We start from the raw sequence: 20,211 nt of genomic DNA on the forward strand, positions 1-20,211 counted from the left end.
CTATTTCATGGATCACAAACACAGAACTCAGATCCTAAGGACGACTTCAATGAGCCTCGTTATGGTATTATGGGCAACATAACTTCTCGCTACTTTGAAAGGTGACCTAAGTGAAGGTGACTCGTAGAGTTATTCCCTTAAGTGGCAAAAAGAATTACTTTTGATTCAGAGATCATTGAAACTCTTTATACCAGCCTAAGGCAATCACAACGATCGTTGGAAGGGGTTCGAAAGGATGGCATACTCCGACTAGGATGGATGATGAGGACTACCTTGTTGAAGACAACGCAATGGATGAATTTTGCTCATCATAGGAAATGGGTGAGACCCATGGTAAGTCCACTTTTGAAGATGATCATGAACAACAACTACTGAGGTGCAAGCTGGGAACAAAATGCAAATGTTGGGAATGATTTTGGTAACTGGGGAAGAACTCAACAGTCGAGAGTGAGTCCACTGTTTGAAAAGGTTATAACATAACCGAGGAAACTGGAAGCAAACCCCAGTTAGCGCCAACGGTAAAACCTGGTGCTTGCGCGTGCTCTCAAGAACTTGAGCATCTCCATATTCATCAAGGTTTTACCAATATCCGTGTCAAGGATCCTGGCAACACAACATGCTACCATGATGAATAATGGTGGAAGATGCAGATGCAAAGAAAAGATAACACTTTCTCAGATTTCACCTTAGCGAGGCCAAGGGACCAAAATCTGGATGATCTACCGAGAGACATTTAGCGCTCCGCTTCTAATGTTCTCCTTGATGTGCTAGCCTAACCCATTCATTGAAATGGTTTGGTATCTAGAACATCAAGTAGCAGGTCAGACTCCAGGAGCTCAGGAATCCATAAGGAATAACTACTGGAGTAAATCCTACGTAATCCTTATGGGGAGGTGGCCAACTTACTCAATCAAGATATTACAATAATAGGTCTTCCGGCTGGGTGTGTTGGCCACGACATCCACTTTACCGGGTTACAGAGAGACCAATATTATAGCTCTTGGGAAAACGTCCCAACCATCACATCTGCCTGAGATTCAGATCTGGTTGGTGTCAGGATATTACAGACTCATCGAGACTAGAAAGAAATGAAAGTTTGCAACACAAATCGACGAGATGACATTGCGAGATTCTCAGGAAATGGACTATGGTAGTAAGCTCCAAAACATGAGCTAGTTCTGCTAAACACATGTGAACACACTGTCCCAGACAAGCATGACCACATAGTAGTCTTATAATAAAAACACTACCAAGTTCAGGTGGGGAATCATCATCAAGGATATCGAAGTCCTTGCATAAGTCATATGATTAGCTCTTATGGAGAACTTCTTCTCCCTGAACAAATCAGCCAGTGGCTTGGTGTGATAGAGAATACAAATGGAATGGAGGTAATTAATCTACCAAACCATAGTATACTTTGCACATGCATGACTGACTTGGGACGACTCCAAAGGAAGCAAAACTAACTCTATCAAATTCACGGCGGCAACTTGCATCGAATGCACATGAATGAGAGGAAGTCACTTCTTTCATCCAAACATATGCTTCATGAACGGAACATGAAGGCATTGTTTACAAAGTTTCCAACACTAGCTTAATGTTTAGCACGAATCATGGGGGAGACAAGATGCTGCTGATGGGCTCAACAGCAACTCATCAAAATTTCCATATCACTGAACTTCCACCATCATGTGAACACGGTGGTAGCATTGGTCAGACCAAAGGATGTAATGGTGTATGCTCGAGGTATCAACCACAAGTAAAACAACATTACGAACATCGTTGGTTCAGATTTGACTTGACGATAGCCCATACTCAAGTCAAAGTTTTGACAAGTCAATAGATCCAACAACTGTTCACAAGGACCAATTGATGGAGATATCATCTTTCTTCAACACACACACAGAAGATATCCCTTAACATGAACTAAGTCAGACAAGCTTTTATCTTCCAATTCTCCAAGTTGTTGTCTAGCTAAACCAACTAACTCAGGGATATCCAACACAGATTCTTGGAGAATGGGTGATTTATAAGAAACCCAACTTGATCACGAACTCAACATAGCGGTCAGGTGACAACCAGGCAATACTTCCGAGAAGATCTTCGGAAAATCACAAACCACCGATATGTTACTAAGCTCGAGAACAACCTTGCCTTTCAGGGCAAGATGATATGATCAAAAGAGTGAGGGATTGACACAATCCTAACTCATTGATCGAAGAGTGCACCAGGAAAACTGGACTTGGTAGCATGATCAATCTTAGGATGATGATTCAATAACCAACACGCTAAGAAAGAAATTACTGTCCATTAGCTACCTAGCAACTAGTTGCTAGGAGTATTGATTTCACACATCATGGTTCACTTGCCGGCATTTTGGTTGCGACAACACGGGACCGAGGAATGAAAGATGATGGTAATAAGTATCACTGCGTCAAGAATTCATGAGAGAGGGTGCAACTCTCATGACAATCCTGGCATAAAGGGGGTAATACTCCAGGGTAGAACAGAGCAAAAGCTGGATTGGCATTTGTTCTGCAGAACACAACTACTTTGACCCAATCCTGGATAAGGATGAGGTAATGGAGTTTGTTTCTCCTAGTCATTCCGGAATAGAATGGCTTGACGGACCACGAGAATAAAAGGCATTGGTGAACACAAATGCACACATACTCTTGGCTATCAACTGATAGACAAAGGTCAGGAAACAACTAAAGAGGAACAACTCAAAGGAACATATATCTTTCTGAGTTGTGGATGCATAGATTAGTATGCCGAGCAAGCTCAACATTTCTTCCGGATAACCCATGCAGAAAGGTTAGTGTGGATAACCTGGCCCAAAGGAACGTCGGTAACGGAAGAAGGAATTTGCAAATGCACCAGACTAGTTAGAAACCTGGGATGACTCGGACAGCATAACGGCTGTAATTGCTCAAAAGATTTGAGACAACCTGCAAAAATGGTGGCATAACCACTCAACATCACAATATCAAGGTTCTGAGACCAATTATGAACATATGGAAGTAGTACGAACTGAACTGAGGCTTGAAACTATCAAATCTATAAGTCTATGGATTAGTAACACGTCATCCTGATAGATAGATGATAAGGCCTAGTTCTTAATCCCCATAGAAAAAGAAGAGGATGACTTAGATTAGAAGGCCATGAGGTATAAGGAGTAAAAAGAACCTTATGTTCCCTTCCCCAATCAATTCCCTTACATAACTGAAGCATTTCTAGACTCAACTTCGACCGGTTGGCTTGGTAATCGTACAGGCAGTCAGGCTCTGATACCAACGCTGTCAGGACCCCGATTCCAAGTCACATCGATCTAGCCGGTAACACCTCATATCACTTTGCAGCCTCACGCATGGTATTCCCACGGGTGTCGCCTTACCATGGCTCGGGACCGTTTGTGCCTTTTGGCTCACGTATATGATAGTGTCGCTAGCATCCATATGAGAGAGAACCCGGGCCGACATGGCTAGTCGTGAACTCAAAGCGGCACTAACCCATGGGGACAGGCATACATGAATCAACTTCGAACATGTCGGTCAGCAGCGTGTGAATCCGGGCTGTAGCACTGGGCTAACAGGACTCCGGGAACCCGGGCTGTAGCAGGCTAGGCAGGACTCCGGATGTCACCGCGTGACATTTCCCCGAAGGGACAGACACAGGAACGAAGTGAAACACATGCCGGCCAGTCAAGTGTCCTGAGCAGTAGTGCTGGGCTAGCAGGACTCCGGTGAACCGGGCTGTAGTGGACTACTATGGCTCAAGGAGGCACTAGACTACATTTCCCCATAAGAGAGGCTGCCAAGGATAAACAACTAGATTGTCGGATCCCACACATAGCAAGCATTTCAATCATACACACAATATGCTCGATATGTGTAAATACAACATGGCATCAAAACATAACTCTACGACTCAAGTATTTATTCATTAGGCTCCGAGGAGCGAGAAATACAAACATGGGTCTCATGACCCAACATTCAAAGCATACAAACCAAAGTACATGCGGAAGCTTAACTTGTCTGAGTACAGACAACTACAAATGAAGAAGGCTGAGAAGCCTGACTATCTACCAGATCCTTCCAAGGGCACTAGATCGTAGCTGAGGTATCAAGCTAACATCGAAGTCCACGCGGAACTACTAGCGAGACTGAAGTCTCTCTCTACAAAACATGAATTAAGCAAACGTGAGTACAAAGGTACTCAGCAAGACTTACAACAGAACTATCTACATATGCATTGGTATCAATAAAGGGGGTGGTGGAGTTTAACTGCAGCAAGCCAGCTTTGACTCAGTGGCTAACCTAAACTACGACTGCAAGCAACTCTTTTGAGGTGGCGTACACGAGTCCACATATTCACCAATCAATACACTACTATGGATCCGCTCTCGTCTACCTACGAGAAGGCCATCCATAGCACTCACACTTATCTTGCAAGTTTTAGAGTATCCACTTTCACTTGTCTATGAACTGTTATAGGCAACCCAGAAGTCCATTACCGCGGACGCGGCTATTCGAATAGATGATGTTAACCCTGCAGGGGTGTACTTCTTCACACATGCTCTCACCACTTACCGTAGTTTACACGACATGTACTCGGCAACCTTCAAGCGGAAGCCCAACGAGGGTGTCGGCCATGGCCTACCTAAACACTCAAGTCTCTAGTCCAGGTTTATCGCCTATCCAGGTTCCATCCGCAGGGGGTCCGGCCGAGGTTTCCACATAGGGCCCCGAACGATGTGTACAGGGTTCCGAGACACCAAACGGGCGCCCGGCATGCCCGGCCATGGTGTATCTACCGCAACATAGCCCACCCCTAGGGTCAGCGGTACGCACGGCCGCCAACACATATCCTATAAACACCAGAAACTAGTTGCAACTCCTAGACAGAGGACAAGGGTGATCAAGAAGCCGAGAGGGTCCATTGGTTTCGGGCCCAATGCGTGGTAGTAACTGTTTCATGGATCACAAACACAGAACTCAGATCCTAAGGACGGCTTCAATGAGACAACCCACCATGTACTCCTACATGGCCTCTCACCGCTACCTTTACCAAAACGTGTTCACACACTTAGCTCACACACAGTAGGACATGTTTATGCACCTCCGATTCATCCCCGATGAATCAGACCTGACTCAACTCTAAGAAGTAGCAGGCATGACAAACAAGCATGAATGAGTAGGCACATCAGGGCTCAAACAACTCCTACTCATGCTAGTGGGTTTCATCTATTTACTGTGGCAATGACAGGTCATGCAGAGGATAAGGGGTTCAACTACCGCAACAAGTAGCAGATGATCGTTGTCGTCCTAATGCAGTAAAAGAGAGCAAGAGCGAGAGAGTGGGCTTGTATCAGAATGAACAAGGGGGTTGTGCTTGCGTGGCACTTCTGAAGATAACATTGAGTCTTCATCAGTGTCAACGATCACAGCGTCGGAGCAGCGTCTACCGAGAGGGGACAATTACCGGCAAACAAGGGAGAATACAATCAATGCAATGCAACAATATGATGCATGATCATGACATGGCAATATGTTGTGATTTGGGCTAATGCAATAGAAAGTCATTTAAATTGAAGTGGAATTCAAAACTATATCAAATTCCAACTCCAAACCTATTATGAAATTTTCCCTAATCATGTTTCATCCTAAACAGTGAAGTTAACTTGCTCAAACATGCATGAAAATGGTACAGATGGATTCCTTGAATTTTTCTGATAATTTTTCATATATAAATCTTTTCAATCTGAGTTATAGATTATTTTCTATGATTTTCTAAAAGTTTTGGACATTTTCTGAAATAAATAAATCATTTAAGATTTATTTAAATTCCAGAAAAAGGATTACCGCGTCAGCCTGACGTCACGATGATGTCACCAAGTCAACAGGGCTGGTCCGGGTCAAACCTGACCAGTGGGGCCCACTGGTCAGTGACCCAGGGCTGGTTTCTGTGGCTGACGTGTGGGACCAGGTCAACGGTGACGTGGCCAGATCAAACTGACCCATGGGGCCCGTGGGGTTAGTTTAATCTAAAGAGAAGTAAAACCCAGGTTAATTAGAGTGTGGGCCCCAAGTGTCAGTGAGCTGGAGGGTTAGTTAGGCGTCATTAGCGTTAATGATGGCCACGTCGGCATTCACCGGAGCCTCGCCGACGGTGACCTCGAACCACGGCGGAGTTCGCTCGGAACTCGCCAGAGGCGACGGATCGACGTGCCAGGGGCACCAGAGGAGAGCCCGTGCCCGTGCGCATCTAGGGAGACCAACGGGAGGTGCGGGGGTGGCCGGAGCTCGCCGGAGTGGAACCCGTGGCGGCTGCCGGAGTTCGGGCAACGACGGTTTAGGGGTTGTGGTGTGCTAGGGGAGGAGCTGGTGCGTGCGTTCGGCTCCTGGGAGCTTCCTGAGCACGGTGAGGCGCTCCGTTGTGAGCTTGCACGGCTGTGTCCACGGCTGCACCATGGCCAGCGGCGAGAAGCTCTCGGCCGCGGTGGAAAATTGAGCTAGGGGACGAGCGCGAGCACAAGAGAAGAGGGGAAAGGAGGAGCGGCTCACGATGAGTGCAGAGGCGTCGAAACGGTCTCGGGGAAGCGTCAGAGCGAGCGGGCGGCGAAGGGGATCTCCGGCGACCCGAGGAGGAAGAAGGGGTCGGGGACGTCATCACGGGGCTCCTGGAGGCGCCTGGCTTGGTGCAGAGGACGCAGGGGTCGAGGTGGAGCTTGTGGCATACCCGGATGGGCGCGGGGAGGTCGGTGGACGCGGCAACGACGAGCAGCGGCGACGGCTGCGCTCGGGCAAGAGGGGAAGCGAGAGCAGAGGAGGGGAGGAGGCCGTGGGAGAGTGGGGAGGAGTGCAGGGGGGTCCAGGGGGTGCCGTGGCGCTCGGGGTAGCCTCCAGCAGTGGCGAGCAAGCAGGAGGTGGCCGGGCGTGCGCCGACGCGCGGTGGCCACGCGCCCCTGTCCTTCTGTCAAAGGAGGAAGAAGACCGGGGAGCCCCTGGTGGGCTGGGCTGGCCACCTGGGCCAGCCAGGTGGGCTGCAGGTGAGAAGCCCAGGTGAGCTCTCTCTCTTCTCCGTTTTATTAATTGTTCTGTTTTCTATTTTTCTCCAATTGTTTTGGGTTTAGTTTTAACACCAAACCATTTAATAAAATCCTGAAAATAATTATGTGACTAGAACTAAAATATCCCAAACCACATAAAAAGTTCCAGAATTATTGGACATATATTAATTATATAAAGAATATATATCCAATGCAAAAAGTTATTGAATTGATTCAAAGGCCCAAAATAAATATCTCTGAGATTCCAAAAATATTGTTTTAAGTTTTACCTCTTGCCAATATTTTCAGAGACTAAGAGGAACATTTTCTTGGACTCCTTTGAAAATATTTTAATGTTGATTATTTTTTAAGTGATTTATGAGGGTTTCAACTAACCTCAATTCAACTTTCAGAATTTAGACATGATGCATGATGCTCACTCAGGTAAAAAGCTACAAGCAAATTCTAGGGCTGTGACAACTCACCCCCACTAAACAAGAATCTCGCCCCGAGATTCAGGTGTAGGGTAAGATGAAGGGGGAACACAAACTAACATAATCTTCACGATCCAGGTTGCCCTTCTTGATACCTCAGCTACGATTTTGTGCCCTTGGCAGGATCTGGTAGATAGTCAGGCTTCTCAGCCTTCTTCATTTGTAGTTGTCTGTACTCAGACAAGTTAAGCTTCCGCATGTGCTTGTTGCTTGTATGCTCTGTGTGTTGGGTCATAAGACCCATGTTTGTAATATCTCGCTCCTCGGAGCCTAATGAATAAATACTTGAGTCGTAGAGTTATGTTGTGATGCCATGTTGTATTTACACATATCGAGCATATTGTGTGTATGATTGAAATGCTTAGAACCAAAAATGATGAACATTTTTTCAGGGCATATTGGGTTCATTGAAAATATTTAAAGTTGGGCCTATTTGCATTGCTTTGGTGCTCAACTATAAACCGCTGCCAAAAATGGGTTCATAAATTTTGGAGCCATTTTGGATTTTTGAATTAAGACATAACTATTTGCATTTGGGCATTTAAAATACTATAAATACTTTTAAATGCCCAAATACTTTTGAAAGTAATTTTAGGCTGTTGGGAGTAATTCCAAAGGTGCCTATGATTATTTTCAGAATTTTCTAAAATGGATTAGTATTTCTACTAATTCAAAACAAACAACAGAGAATTAAATAATAAAAAAACAAGCACGAGAGGGGGAGATGTTGGTGGCTACGGTCTCGTGGGGTCATTCTGAGAACGGTAGTGTACTCAGGTGGAAGCTCCAGTGGCTATAGCCACGACGGCCACATGGCGCGGCGGCGGCGAGCTTCGGCTCCGGTGAGAACGAGGGCTACAAGGTGCAATCGAGGCGGGGAAGAGAGGGGTTCGAAGCGGTAGCTCACAGCGGTTGTAGGGGGCGACGAAGTGGGCTCGGGGAAGCACGGACAGCGTCGTGGCATTGCCGGCGATCTTGGTGGCCCGAGGTAGAAGACGACGATGTCGAGGGCGTTGCGGTGCTTCCCAGCTCACATGGCTCGGTGGGGTATACAGGGACGGCGTGGCGGAGCTCCCGAGCACGTTGGATGGGCGAGGGAGGGCCAGTGGCCGTGGCAACAGCGAACGGCGGCGACGGGCATGCTCAGCCATGGGGGGGGGGAATCAGAGAAGCGAGGGGGAGGGAGGTCCAGAGAGCGAGGGATAAGTGAGAGGGGGTCGGGGAGGTGGCGTGGCACTCGTGGAGGCGTCCAGGCCCTCGACGGCGAGCAGGAGCTGGCGAGGCGCGTGCCAGCGCGCCGCGGCCACGCGCTCATCCTCCTGGCAAGGAGGAAGACGACAGGGGAGGGGGCCAGGTGGGCCGGGCCGACCACTTGGGCCGCCAGGTAAGGTCCAGGTGGGCTTCTCTCTCTCTGCTTTCTTTTTTTATTTGTTTCTGTTTTCTATTTTTCTGTAATTGTTTTGACTTAATTAAAAATGCTAAAGCACTTTGTAAAATGCTGCAATAATTTGTGGACACTCTATGGATTATTCTAGTGGCCCACATTTAATTTCAGCATTATTTGAGCATTTAAATTATTTATAGTGTTTAAATGCCCAAATTCAAATACTTAATGACTTAATTCAAAAATCCAGGAATGACCTATAAATATGTTCAACATTTTTGGTAGAGGTTTTCACCTTTATCAGAAATCATGAACATTTCCAAAGGGCATTCTGGGTCATTGAAAAATATTTTATTTGGACCTAGTTGATTTGATCTGGTGCTGGGTTTGAGCATCCCCATTTCATATTTAAAAGAAATTTAACATGGGGCATGGATGATTTAATGCAACTAATGGCAAGCAATTCTAGGGCTGCGACGGGAATCGTGCGGGTGCGGTAGAACCGGAGGGAATCTAGTGGTGGGTTGTGTCCAGACTGTGTTCGGGGATGTTGCTATGGGCAGACCTGTCGCAACCAGGTGGAAGAGACCACTGGTCAAAGCCCGTTCGACAAAAGTCAAAGGGCTAGATCTCCTGGTCAACTGGGATTCGGGGTGGCCTTCGGGGCGTAGCTATGCCACCGAAACATCGCACGACTGATGATGCATGTGTGAAAGTGTTGTGGCATGCGTAGGCGCCCGTCTTGGGGCTCTATGGTGTGGCCCCCCCTCCACGTACGGCAGCGCCGCCGTCATTTGGAGGGGGGAATCGTGCGGGTGCGGGAGAACCGGAGGGAATCTAGTGGTGGGTTGTGTCCAGACCGTGTTCGGGGATGTTGCTATGGGTAGACCTGTCGCAACTAGGTGGAAGAGACCACTGGTCAAAGCCCGTCCGGCAAAAGTCAAATGGCTAGATCTCCTGGTCAACTGGGATTCGGGGTGGCCTTCGGGGCGTAGCTATGCCACCGAAACATCACACGGCTCCTAATGCATGTGTGAAAATGTTGTGGCATGCGTAGACGCCCGTCTTGGGGCTCCGTGGTGTGCCCCCCTTCACGTACGGCAGCGCCGCCGTCACTTGGACAGGGGAATCGTGCGGGTGCGGTACAACCGGAGGTAATCTAGTGGTGGGTTGTGTCCAGACCGTGTTCGGGGATATTTCTATGGGCAGACGTGTCGCAACCATGTGGAAGAGACCACTGGTCAAAGCTCATCCGGCAAAAGTCAAAGGGCTAGATCTCCTGGTCAACTGGGATTCGGGGTGGCCTTCGGGGCGTAGCTATGCCACCGAAACATCGCACGGCTCCTGATGCATGTGTGAAAGTGTTGTGGCATGCGTAGACGCCCGTCTTGGGGCTCCATGGTGTGGCCCCCCTCCACGTACGGCAGCGCCGCCATCACTTGGACGGGGGAATCGTGCGGGTGCAGGAGAACCAGAGGGAATCTAGTGGTGAATTGTGTCCAGACCGTGTTCGGGGATGTTGCTATGGGCAGACCTGTCTTAACCAGGTGGAAGAGACCACTGGTCAAAGCCCGTCCGGCAAAAGTCAAAGGGCTAGATCTCCTTGTCAACTGGGATTTGGGGTGGCCTTCGGGGCGTAGCCATGCCATCGAAACATCACACGGCTCCTGATGCATGTGTGAAAGTGTTGTGGCATGCGTAGACGCCCGTTTTGGGGCTCCGTGGTGTGGCCCCCCTTCCATGGACGGCAGTGCCGTCGTCACTTGGAGGGGGAATCGTGCGGGTGCGGTAGTACCGGAGGGAATCTAGTGGTGGGTTGTGTCTAGACCGTGTTCGGGGATGTTGCTATGGGTAGACCTGTCGCAACCAGGTGGAAGAGACCACTGGTCAAAGCCCGTCCGGCAAAAGTCAAAGGGCTAGATCTCCTGGTTAACTAGGAGGCGGGGTGGCCTTCGGGGCGTAGCTATGCCACCGAAACATCGCACGACTCCTGATGCATGTGTGAACGTGTTGTGGCATGTGTGAACTTTTGTATATACATAGATGAATGAATGTTTGTATTATGTATGCACAAAAACAGAATGTATTATTTTCCATCCCAATGATGCATGTTCATTGGTTGTTCTTTTGGATCGTTCCCAACTTGTGGTATCTAATTTTTTACATCAAAAGAACTAAGCATAGATGGTTATGGTACACATTTAAAAAAATTAAGAAAATAACATCAGATTGTCAAACGATTGTCGCAAAAAAATTTAACTTTTCTTTTCTCCAGATTTTTTCTTATTTTAATCCTTTCCGCCCTCGCAGCTCTGTATAATTTTTCTACTTATGAAATTAATGTCTATTATGACCATAGTTTACTGTTATATCTACATTTTGTTTTTCATGTGTTCCAAGACTTGGCTACATGAATTTGAGCAATTGCGTACAGATGAACAAAGCCTCTTTTGAAGTTACTATAAGTCAACCATGTACACTAGAGTTATTTCAGGATTCTTACAGGCCAACCTAACTACTGAGGATTGGAATGCATGTTCAAACATACAATATTGTTTGAAATTTCATGCAAAGCTGGAATTATTACCACAATTTTCGCAAAAAAAAGTCCTCGCAAAAAAAAGTCCTCGCAAAAAAGAAAAAGCCACTCGCGTGCCTTATCCACCTCGCCCCGAGCCCCCGACCACTCTGCCTCCACGCCGCTCGATCCACCCTCGCCGCCGCCTTGATCTTCGCCGCCGCCGCCCCCTTCTGCGCCGGCACCGCCCCGGCCCAGGCCGCATCGCGGCGTCCCCCGCCCTGGCCGCATCGCGGTGCCCCCGTCCCCGCTTCGAGCGCCGCCATCCGTCCCCGCCCTTCACCGCGCACGTGCCCCCGTCCCCGCCCCGCGCGCCGTCGTCTGTCCCCGCCCCGCACCGCCGCCGGCCGTCCCCGCCCCGCCCCGCATCGCCGCCGGCCGTCCCCGCCCGCCCCGAATCGCGGCCGGCCGTCCCCGCCCCCTTCCCGGCCCCGTCGTCCCCACCCCCTTCCCGCCCCGCAGCTGCTGGTGAGGTGGCCGTGGCCGTGGCCGCGGCTCCGGCGGTCCGGCGCCCCCTTGCCGGCCCTCTGCTACTGGTGAGCACCGGCTCCTGCGGTCCGGCGTCCTCTGCGGCTGATTTTTCCCCTTTTTTTAGCTTTTTACCTGCTGTTAGTGCTTGGATAATGACTCAATTTGATATATACCTACTGTTAGTGCTTGGATATGTACATATTGTTAGTTTTTTTTAGTTTCTTACCTACTGTTAGTGCTTGGATATATAAAAAAGTCAATTTGGTGCTTCGATATATATACTGTTAGTGCTTGGATATTTTACGTTGTTCTTCCTGAATGTCGAATGCAAGGAATAGCACTACAGCAGCTTTAGTTTTCCATCACGAAAAAGTAATGAAATATGGTGTGGTGTGTGCACAGGAGAAGGGACTAGAGAGCATTGGCAAGACCCAAATTTTACATCGATTTGGACCTCCTATTAGTCACAGTAGTTTACTTGCTTGGAGTTTTCATTATGGCTGTCTCCCAATATACAAATGTACCGAGTTTGATTACCACGTTAAGATTACTTATATAATATATAATGATATGTATACTTCCACGGCGATGAGATGATATATATACTTTTGGCATGGTGGATTAGCATTTTTTGTTGTGTCGCATCTTCGTGATGAGTGGTTTTTTGTTCATGATGGTCTTGCTACAAAATAATGATGAAATATTTTTTGACACTTCATGGTCTTGCTAAAAAATCTATGAAGGCATCAAGTAAATAAATTTATGAAGGCATTGGTCCGTGATCTAAGCTTTTGACACTTGATGATCTAAGTTTTTTTGTCGGTAAAATTTACAGGCTTTCTGGTGTTGCATATCTTTGGAGTCATCGTCGTCGAAGGCATTGGTCTGTGATTTCGTCGTTGTTTGACTACTTCGTCTACAGTCGAGGGTGAGCTACGAATCCATCTTAATAATCATGTCACTAGATTTTATTTTCTCGTTAAGTCGCGTAACCTAGGCGTCTCCCGTCCGAAATGGTTGCATCGATAAATATGCATTCAATTGCATATTTATCAACGCAGCTCTTTCGGATTGTCCAGCGTTTTCCACGGACAGCCCGAGGATGTGTAGATTGGGTACGTTGTCCATGCTCTACCCTGTTCCGAGACAGGATTTCGGCGGCGCCTCCCTGTTGTTCTCCGAAGCACATCCTCTCGGCTATTAGCCGCGACGTGTATCTGGAGAACGGCTGGGAGGTGCTGCCGAAATTTTGTCTCGGAACAGGGTAGAGCATGGAGAACGTACTCAATCTACACATCGTCAGGTGGGATTAGGACCCATCTTTACCTATTAGAGATGTAGGTGGATTCATGGCCGTCCACGCCGTAGAAAATAAAAATTTGATGTGATTAATTTAAATGAATCCTTAATTTTATTGTGTGGCTCCCAATAAAAGCAGAGGATGGCAAATAATCAGTGGATGTACAGTGGTTTTATCCGTCGGAATCGAGTAACATCAGAGTGGATCGCAAAAACCGATGTGTATTTGAAGGAGATATTCCGTAGTCCAATGAGAATTATCCCACCATGCCCCTGTGCGAGATGTGCCAGACGTCACCGTAAAAATCAGAAGGACATGACTGACCACCTTCGCACACACGGATATATACCAAACTTTGACATGCCGCCGATAAACTTAGCCGAGCGGGACCGTGGTAGAGAGGAGGTGATGCGACAACGCATCGATGGTTATGTGGACGACGGGGTCAGGGACATGCTAGATGATGTCATTGCTGCAGAAACGGCACATGCAACACCTTCAGAGAATGAACCGGAGGAGCCGAAGGCAACTGCAAAGGCCTTCTTGGAGGTTTTGGCCTCATCGAAGAAACCTATTTATGCGGGTGCAAAAATATCTCAGCTGGATGCCATCTCAGAATTGATTGCAGTCAAGGCTGAGTACGGCTGTAGCCAGAAATGCTTCGAAGCATTCTTGGGAGTATGGGCTAACAGCCTCCCTGAGGGTCATGAACTGCCTAAAAGCATGTATGATACAAAGAAAATCATAAAGGCACTCTCTATGGATTATGAGAAAATAGATGTTTGCCCGAAGAATTGCCTTTTGTTTAGGCACGAGTATGCGGATGACAAGTACTGTAGGCAGTGTGGTTCGTCTCGGTACATTGAGGTGGTCGGTGAGGATGGTGAGAAAAGGCAGCTAGCCATCCCCGTTAAGGTTCTTCGGTATCTTGATTTTATAAAAAGACTGCAACACCTTTTCATCACGGAGGAGTCTGCCAAAATGATGAAGTGGCACAAGGAAGGTATAAGGTACAATCCAAAAAAATCGTACATCCATCGGAAGGGGAAGCATGGAAATCGTTCGATGAAGAATACCCCGAGGAAGCAGCCAAGGCTGGGAATGTCAGAATAGCCATATCAGGTGATGGGTTGAATCCATATGGTATGTCGTCCAATCCATACAGCTGTTGGCCCTTGTTTGTAATTCCGCTCAATCTTCCTCCCGGTGCCCTAATGCAACGCAAGACCATGTTCTTGTCGCTCATCATTCCAGGGCCTGATTATCCGGGGAAGCAATTGGGTGTGTTTATGCAGCCGCTGGTGGATGCTTTGCACCATTCTTGGTACTTTCCGACGTTGACATATGACCGGCATCTGCAGAGAAATTTCTTGATGAAAGTTTGGTTGCACTATTGCATGCATGACTTTCCCGGCTATGCTCTATTCTGCGGATGGTGTACAAGTGGGAAGATGCCATGCCCAGTGTGCATGCAGGCTCTGCAAATGATTTGGCTAAGTAAGGGTGGCAAGTATGTAGCCTTTGACCTGCATCGACAGTTCCTCCCTCCAGACCATCCAGACAGGGAAGATAAGAAAAACTTCACGAAAGGTCGGGTTGTTCATGAAGTAACCGAGATTCCAACATTTTTGGGGGCAGATGTTCTTGCTCAGCTAAAAGCTCTCCAGCCTAAAGTCAAAGGCAAAGCCAAAGCCAAAGCCAAAGGCTTCGAGAGATATGGTGAGACGCACAACTGGACTCACATTACCCCCTTCTCGCAGCTTCCCTATTTCAAGGACCTCAAACTTTCTTACAATATCGATGTGATGCACACCGAAAAGAATGTGGCAGAGTCCCTTTTCCACACGATCCTCAACATTCCTGATAAGACGAAGGATAATGTTAAAGCTAGAGCCGATCAACAGAGAATTTGTGATAGACCACGTCTGAACATGAAGCCTCCCACAGGCGGTCGAAAAAACTGGTTCAAGCCAGATGCTGACTTTGTCCTTAAACCGCCAGAAAAAAAGGAAGTACTTATCTAGCTGAAACACATTTTGAAGTTCACCGATGGTTATGCATCAAATATAAGTAAGGGAGTCAATCTTTCAACGGGCAAAGTGACCGGCCTGAAGAGTCATGACTACCATGTATGGATTGAGCGGATAATGCCGGTGATGGTTCGAGGCTATGTCCCCGAGCATGTCTGGCGAGTGCTTGCCGAGCTAAGCCATTTCTTCCGCACGCTTTGTGCTAAAGAAGTAAGTAAAGACGTGATTGAAAAATTGCATAAGAAGGCACCGGAGTTGATAGTCAAGCTAGAGAAGATCTTTCCGCCAGGCTTCTTTACTCCGATGACACATCTTATTCTGCACCTCGCGAATGAGGTATTGTTGGGGGGGCCTGTGCAGAATCGCTGGCAATACGGCCCTGAGACAGAACAAGCATCTCCGACGGAAATGTGGAAACAAAACTAAGATTGAAGCTTCCATAGCTGAGGCAGTTATCCAAGAGGAGGTGTCAGACCTCAGGACATCATACTATCCAGACCACGTTCCTCATCTGCATAACAAGGTGCCTCGATACAATATAGAAGAGCCAAAGTATCAACCCAGGCTCCATCTATTCAACGCGCAAGGTGGGAGGGCTGGGGCCTCGAAACCTTATAACATGCCACGACAAGAGTGGGAGGACCTTATGTTCTATATCTTGCACAACATCAAGAAAGTTGAGGAAGTGTGGATGAGGTAATACCACTACACCATTCCTTTATGTCTTCCACATCATCATGTTCTATGTTCACTTAGTCCCGGTCTAACACCTCTTTTATTTTTTTTAGTGATTTCGTTCAAGAGGAATGGACGGGAATGAATCCTCCTACTGAGGCGGAGGCACTTACTCTTCTCCGTCATGGAAACCCTGGACGTAAAAATTTTGTTGCTTGGTTCATGGAGAAAGTAATTTCCACACTCCCCTATTAAATACTTAGTTCAACATTTATTAGTTAACTAATGCACGCAACAATTTCAATTATACTTGTAGGGAAAAGATCCGAACATATCTATGGATGATGAATTGAGATGGGTTTCCATGGGTTTTGACCCTGCCGTCAAGACATGTAAAAAATATGATGTGAATGGGTATCGCTTCCATACAGAGGAGCACCAGAACAGCCGGCCTGATCCCAAAACTATAAATACCGGAGTGTACACCCCCGGTCAAAATTCAGTAGAATACTACGGAAGGGTACAAAATATATACGAGATTAAATTCCACCAGGGGCGCGAGACCCTAAGTCTGCCTGTGTTTAAATGTCGATGGTTCGATCCGCGGGAGGGGGTAACACATACGCCTTCCATTGGTTTGGTCGAAGTTAAACCATCAACCGTCTATGCCGGAGCCGATCTCTTCATTGCGGCTACCCAAGCTACACAAGTATATTATTTGCCTTACCCATGCCAGAAAGAGTACCTAAAGGGTTGGGAAGTTGTGTTCAAGGTGTCGCCACATGGTAAGCTACCCAACCCGAATAAAGACGATTACTACAACATTAACCCCATGACATACGAGGGAGTGTTCTATCAAGAGAAACCTGATGATGATGATGTGGTTAGAAACGATGACACTAGACCATTGGGTGATGATGATGTGGATCCAAACGACGACGATGCACGGAATGATGGTGAGACCATTGTCAATGAAAATGACATACTTATGCTAGAAAAGTTAAACGAAGATGCTGACGACGAGGAAGAGCCTCCACCTCCGTCAGAAAACGAAGATGATATGATTGATAGTGATGATGAGACCGACCAAGAAAGAGGTTACAACAGTGATGATTCGTATGGGTTCTAGCAGATGTACGTTTCAAGTCTTTTTTTCTATGGTTTAGGAATATGCCTTTTCATGCTTTTTATTAATGTGTTTATTATTCCTTATTATTATGCCTTTTCCTTCATTTTTAATGTACTAATTGTTTATTCTCTTTTCAATGCAGGTTTGTGGAACATGGGCAAGGGGAAGGCTGACGGCGTGGGTTTCCTACGCAAGGTCGTCAACATGCCTAGTCGGAGTGGTCGAGCACGTAATCCTTCACCCCGACTACTTGATGATGACTCCTCATAGGGAGGTTGAGGGAGAGGTGCCCCCAGAGGAGGAGGGGGCGGGGGGAGAGCCCCTAGAGGGCGAGGGGGTGGGGGGAGAGCCACTACAGGGGGTCGTGGCCAGAAACAGCGCACCCTCACTGACTTAGGGGTGTTGCCTTCGAGGCCCTCCTCTAGTGAGGTACCCTCTGACAAGGAGGAAGAGGACGAGGAGGTTCAGGAGGAGGAGAAGGAGGAAGTTGGGGAGGGGGACGACGAGGAGGAGTTTGGGGAGGGGAACGAGGAGGCAGGCGAGGAGGAGGGTGGTGGTGGCGGGGGTGATGGTGGTGGCGGGGAGGGGGTTGGCAACAAGGGATGGCTGCGTGGTAACGCAAAGGTACCAAAGCAGATTCCTGCTGCCGAGGAGCAGAAGTGGCTCATCGAGCCCACGGGGAAAGAGTAAGTGCCACTTTATAATAATTTCATTATTTTGCTTGTCACATGCTTATATTTCTCTTTATTTTTCTTGTCACATGCTAATATTTCATTCTTTTGCAGCAACTGGATATATCCTAAAGGGGCCCGTATTCCCAACGGCCTCATCACCGTCTTGCTGAAGGTATACTGGCCGGGGCTGTACTGTCCGGATCTAGTCAGGCACCCGGACCGCCTGGTTTTGGCCACAAGCTGGGACCACTGGGTAGCGGCCCCCCACGCGGATTATGAGACCCCTGCTAAGGCCGTGATCACTAATTTTTGGGTGAGTTCTCTTCAGAAGCACAAGTCCATTCTGGTTTCATGAATGATTTAACTCATGGCTTCTTCCATTCTGGTTTCATGAATGATTGTAGAAATACTATCGAGTTCTTCCGGAGCACAAGGCCATTGCTGACCAGGTCGTGCTTTGCCAAGCCAAGAGTAAGGCCCGCCAGATGCAGTACGAGGTGCGTTGGGTGGCCATCTCGACATACTATCACGACGCTCTTGGTGTGAAGATGACCAAGGAAGAAGCGCGGAGGACGGACATTACCTTGGAGAGGCACCAGTACTTGGCGGTAAGTATAAAAGATTTTTATTTCTGATGTTTGTGGTGCATTTCATCATTTCGTGTTGACATGTCAGTATGCTTTCATTATGTAGGTGTGTCCAAATTGGTGTTATGGAAAAGACGAGTCCTGGGCAGCATTGGTGGATCTGTGGTGTGATAACAATGGAGCTTGGGCGGCTACGAGCATCAGAAACAAGGCTAACAGAGGCAGGGAGGGAGTACATGCTCAGGGAAACCGAAACCACTTTCTTCACAAGACACTTGAGGTATATCTATGTACATTAAACATTTTTCTTCTTCTTTTTACCATCACTTTCTTTTTTGATAGAAAGACTGTAAGGGAACCCCCTACATCATAATACCATCACTTTCTTATGTATGACTAACCTCTGTTTGGTTGTTTGGTGGTGCAGGAGGAGAAACTGAAGCGGCCGCTCTCACACATGGAGGCGTGGGAGATCGCCCATACACGAAAGAAGCCCAAGCCTGGTGAGGCCAAGTACTACGGCAAGACCGCGGAGTATAAGAAGGCCTACTCCGAGGGGTATCTGAGTTTACATCCTGACACACCTGACCCCACTGCGGCGGATCTGGACGAGAGGGTGGTGGTGAGCATGGGGAAGAAGCACGGTCGGTCGCTGTTTCTGGATGCTGTGATCACTCCTTCTATCTCCTACACACAGCTCTGAGCTACCAACCCGAGCCTGTGCCAGCGCACGAGCACGTCCATGACCAGTGCGCAGTCACAATCCCTCTTTGCTGAGCGGAACTCTGTAAGTATTTTCCCTCTTATCTTCATTGCTCACTTTATTTTCCGCATTGAGATGTTTTGTGAGTACCATCATGTCATACCGTAGGCCTACATGGAGTACACACGCCAAGAGACCATGGCGTGGCACGAGAGCCTTCATGCATACACTACTAGAAAAAGGGCTATATATGGGATTGACACTAATGGCGCACCAGACAAGCGGTGCGCCATTAGTATATACTAATGGCGCACCACCTTCTGATACGCCATTAGAGTTGAAACTACTAATGGCGCACCTGGCCCAGGGTGCGCCATTAGTATCAAAAAAAATTGAACTAGTGCGCCTGTCCAAACATACTAATGGCGCATCCAGACACAGTGCGCCATTACTAGTTGTAACTAGTAATGGCGCACCTGACGGAAAGTACGCCACTAATGTTGTTTTTTATTATATTTTTATTCCTTTTTTTGCAAAACTACTAATGGCGCACTGTTCCACCGTGCGCCATTAGTATGTTTTTTTTTTTGCAAAACTACTACTGGCGCACCACCAGAAGGTGCGCCATTAGCAACCTGGATTACTAATGGCGCATTTAGAGTTGGTGCGCCATTAGTAAGTGGGCAGCAACAAGATATTTTGGACAGCCTCTCCTACCCACACTCACTTTCTCCCCACTTCATTCTCTCCTCCTCCTTGTCTCGGGTGCCTCCTCTTTTTCACCTCATTTCCACCATAGATTCATTCAATTTAAGTGGTTAAATTACCTTGTTTTGATAGGTAAGTAAGGGGGGAAGCTATATTTATATTGTTCTCCCTACAACAATGTGCAAATGCACTTTTTATGGCCTAGCTAGATCTATGTATGTTCGTGGTGTTGCATATGTTTGTGGTGTTGCATATGTGTTTGTGTTTGGAGGTGTACCGGTATTTGAAATGCGATAGTTGCCAATATTTTGCCGGAATGTTGATTCATTTCCGTTTCGGCGAGAATTTTGGCATTAAGCATTCTTTTTTGGTCCTATTTTTAGGGAAAGTCATGCCAAATTTTTTCTTGGTTCTAAAATATCGTTTT

The 20,211-nt window shown here is 47.5% G+C and overlaps 1 protein-coding gene across 1 annotated transcript; it reads left to right on the forward strand.

Moving 5' to 3' along the window:
- Positions 1–12,916: 12,916 nt before the first annotated feature.
- Positions 12,917–16,292, forward strand: LOC125531454. The gene is made up of 2 exons (XM_048695847.1): positions 12,917–16,004; positions 16,097–16,292. The coding sequence occupies exon 1, from the start codon at positions 13,420–13,422 to the stop codon at positions 14,389–14,391; it is 972 nt and encodes a 323-aa protein (XP_048551804.1). The 5' UTR covers positions 12,917–13,419; the 3' UTR covers positions 14,392–16,004; positions 16,097–16,292.
- Positions 16,293–20,211: the final 3,919 nt, after the last annotated feature.

The sequence above is a fragment of the Triticum urartu genome, chromosome 1, assembly GCF_003073215.2.
Source record: "Triticum urartu cultivar G1812 chromosome 1, Tu2.1, whole genome shotgun sequence".
Taxonomy (NCBI): Eukaryota; Viridiplantae; Streptophyta; class Magnoliopsida; order Poales; family Poaceae; genus Triticum; species Triticum urartu.

What these genes read in the sequence shown, in the direction of transcription:
- LOC125531454 (XM_048695847.1), top strand. Translation starts at nt 13,420, where the DNA reads ATGGCAAATAATCAGTGGATGTACAGTGGTTTTATCCGTCGGAATCGA.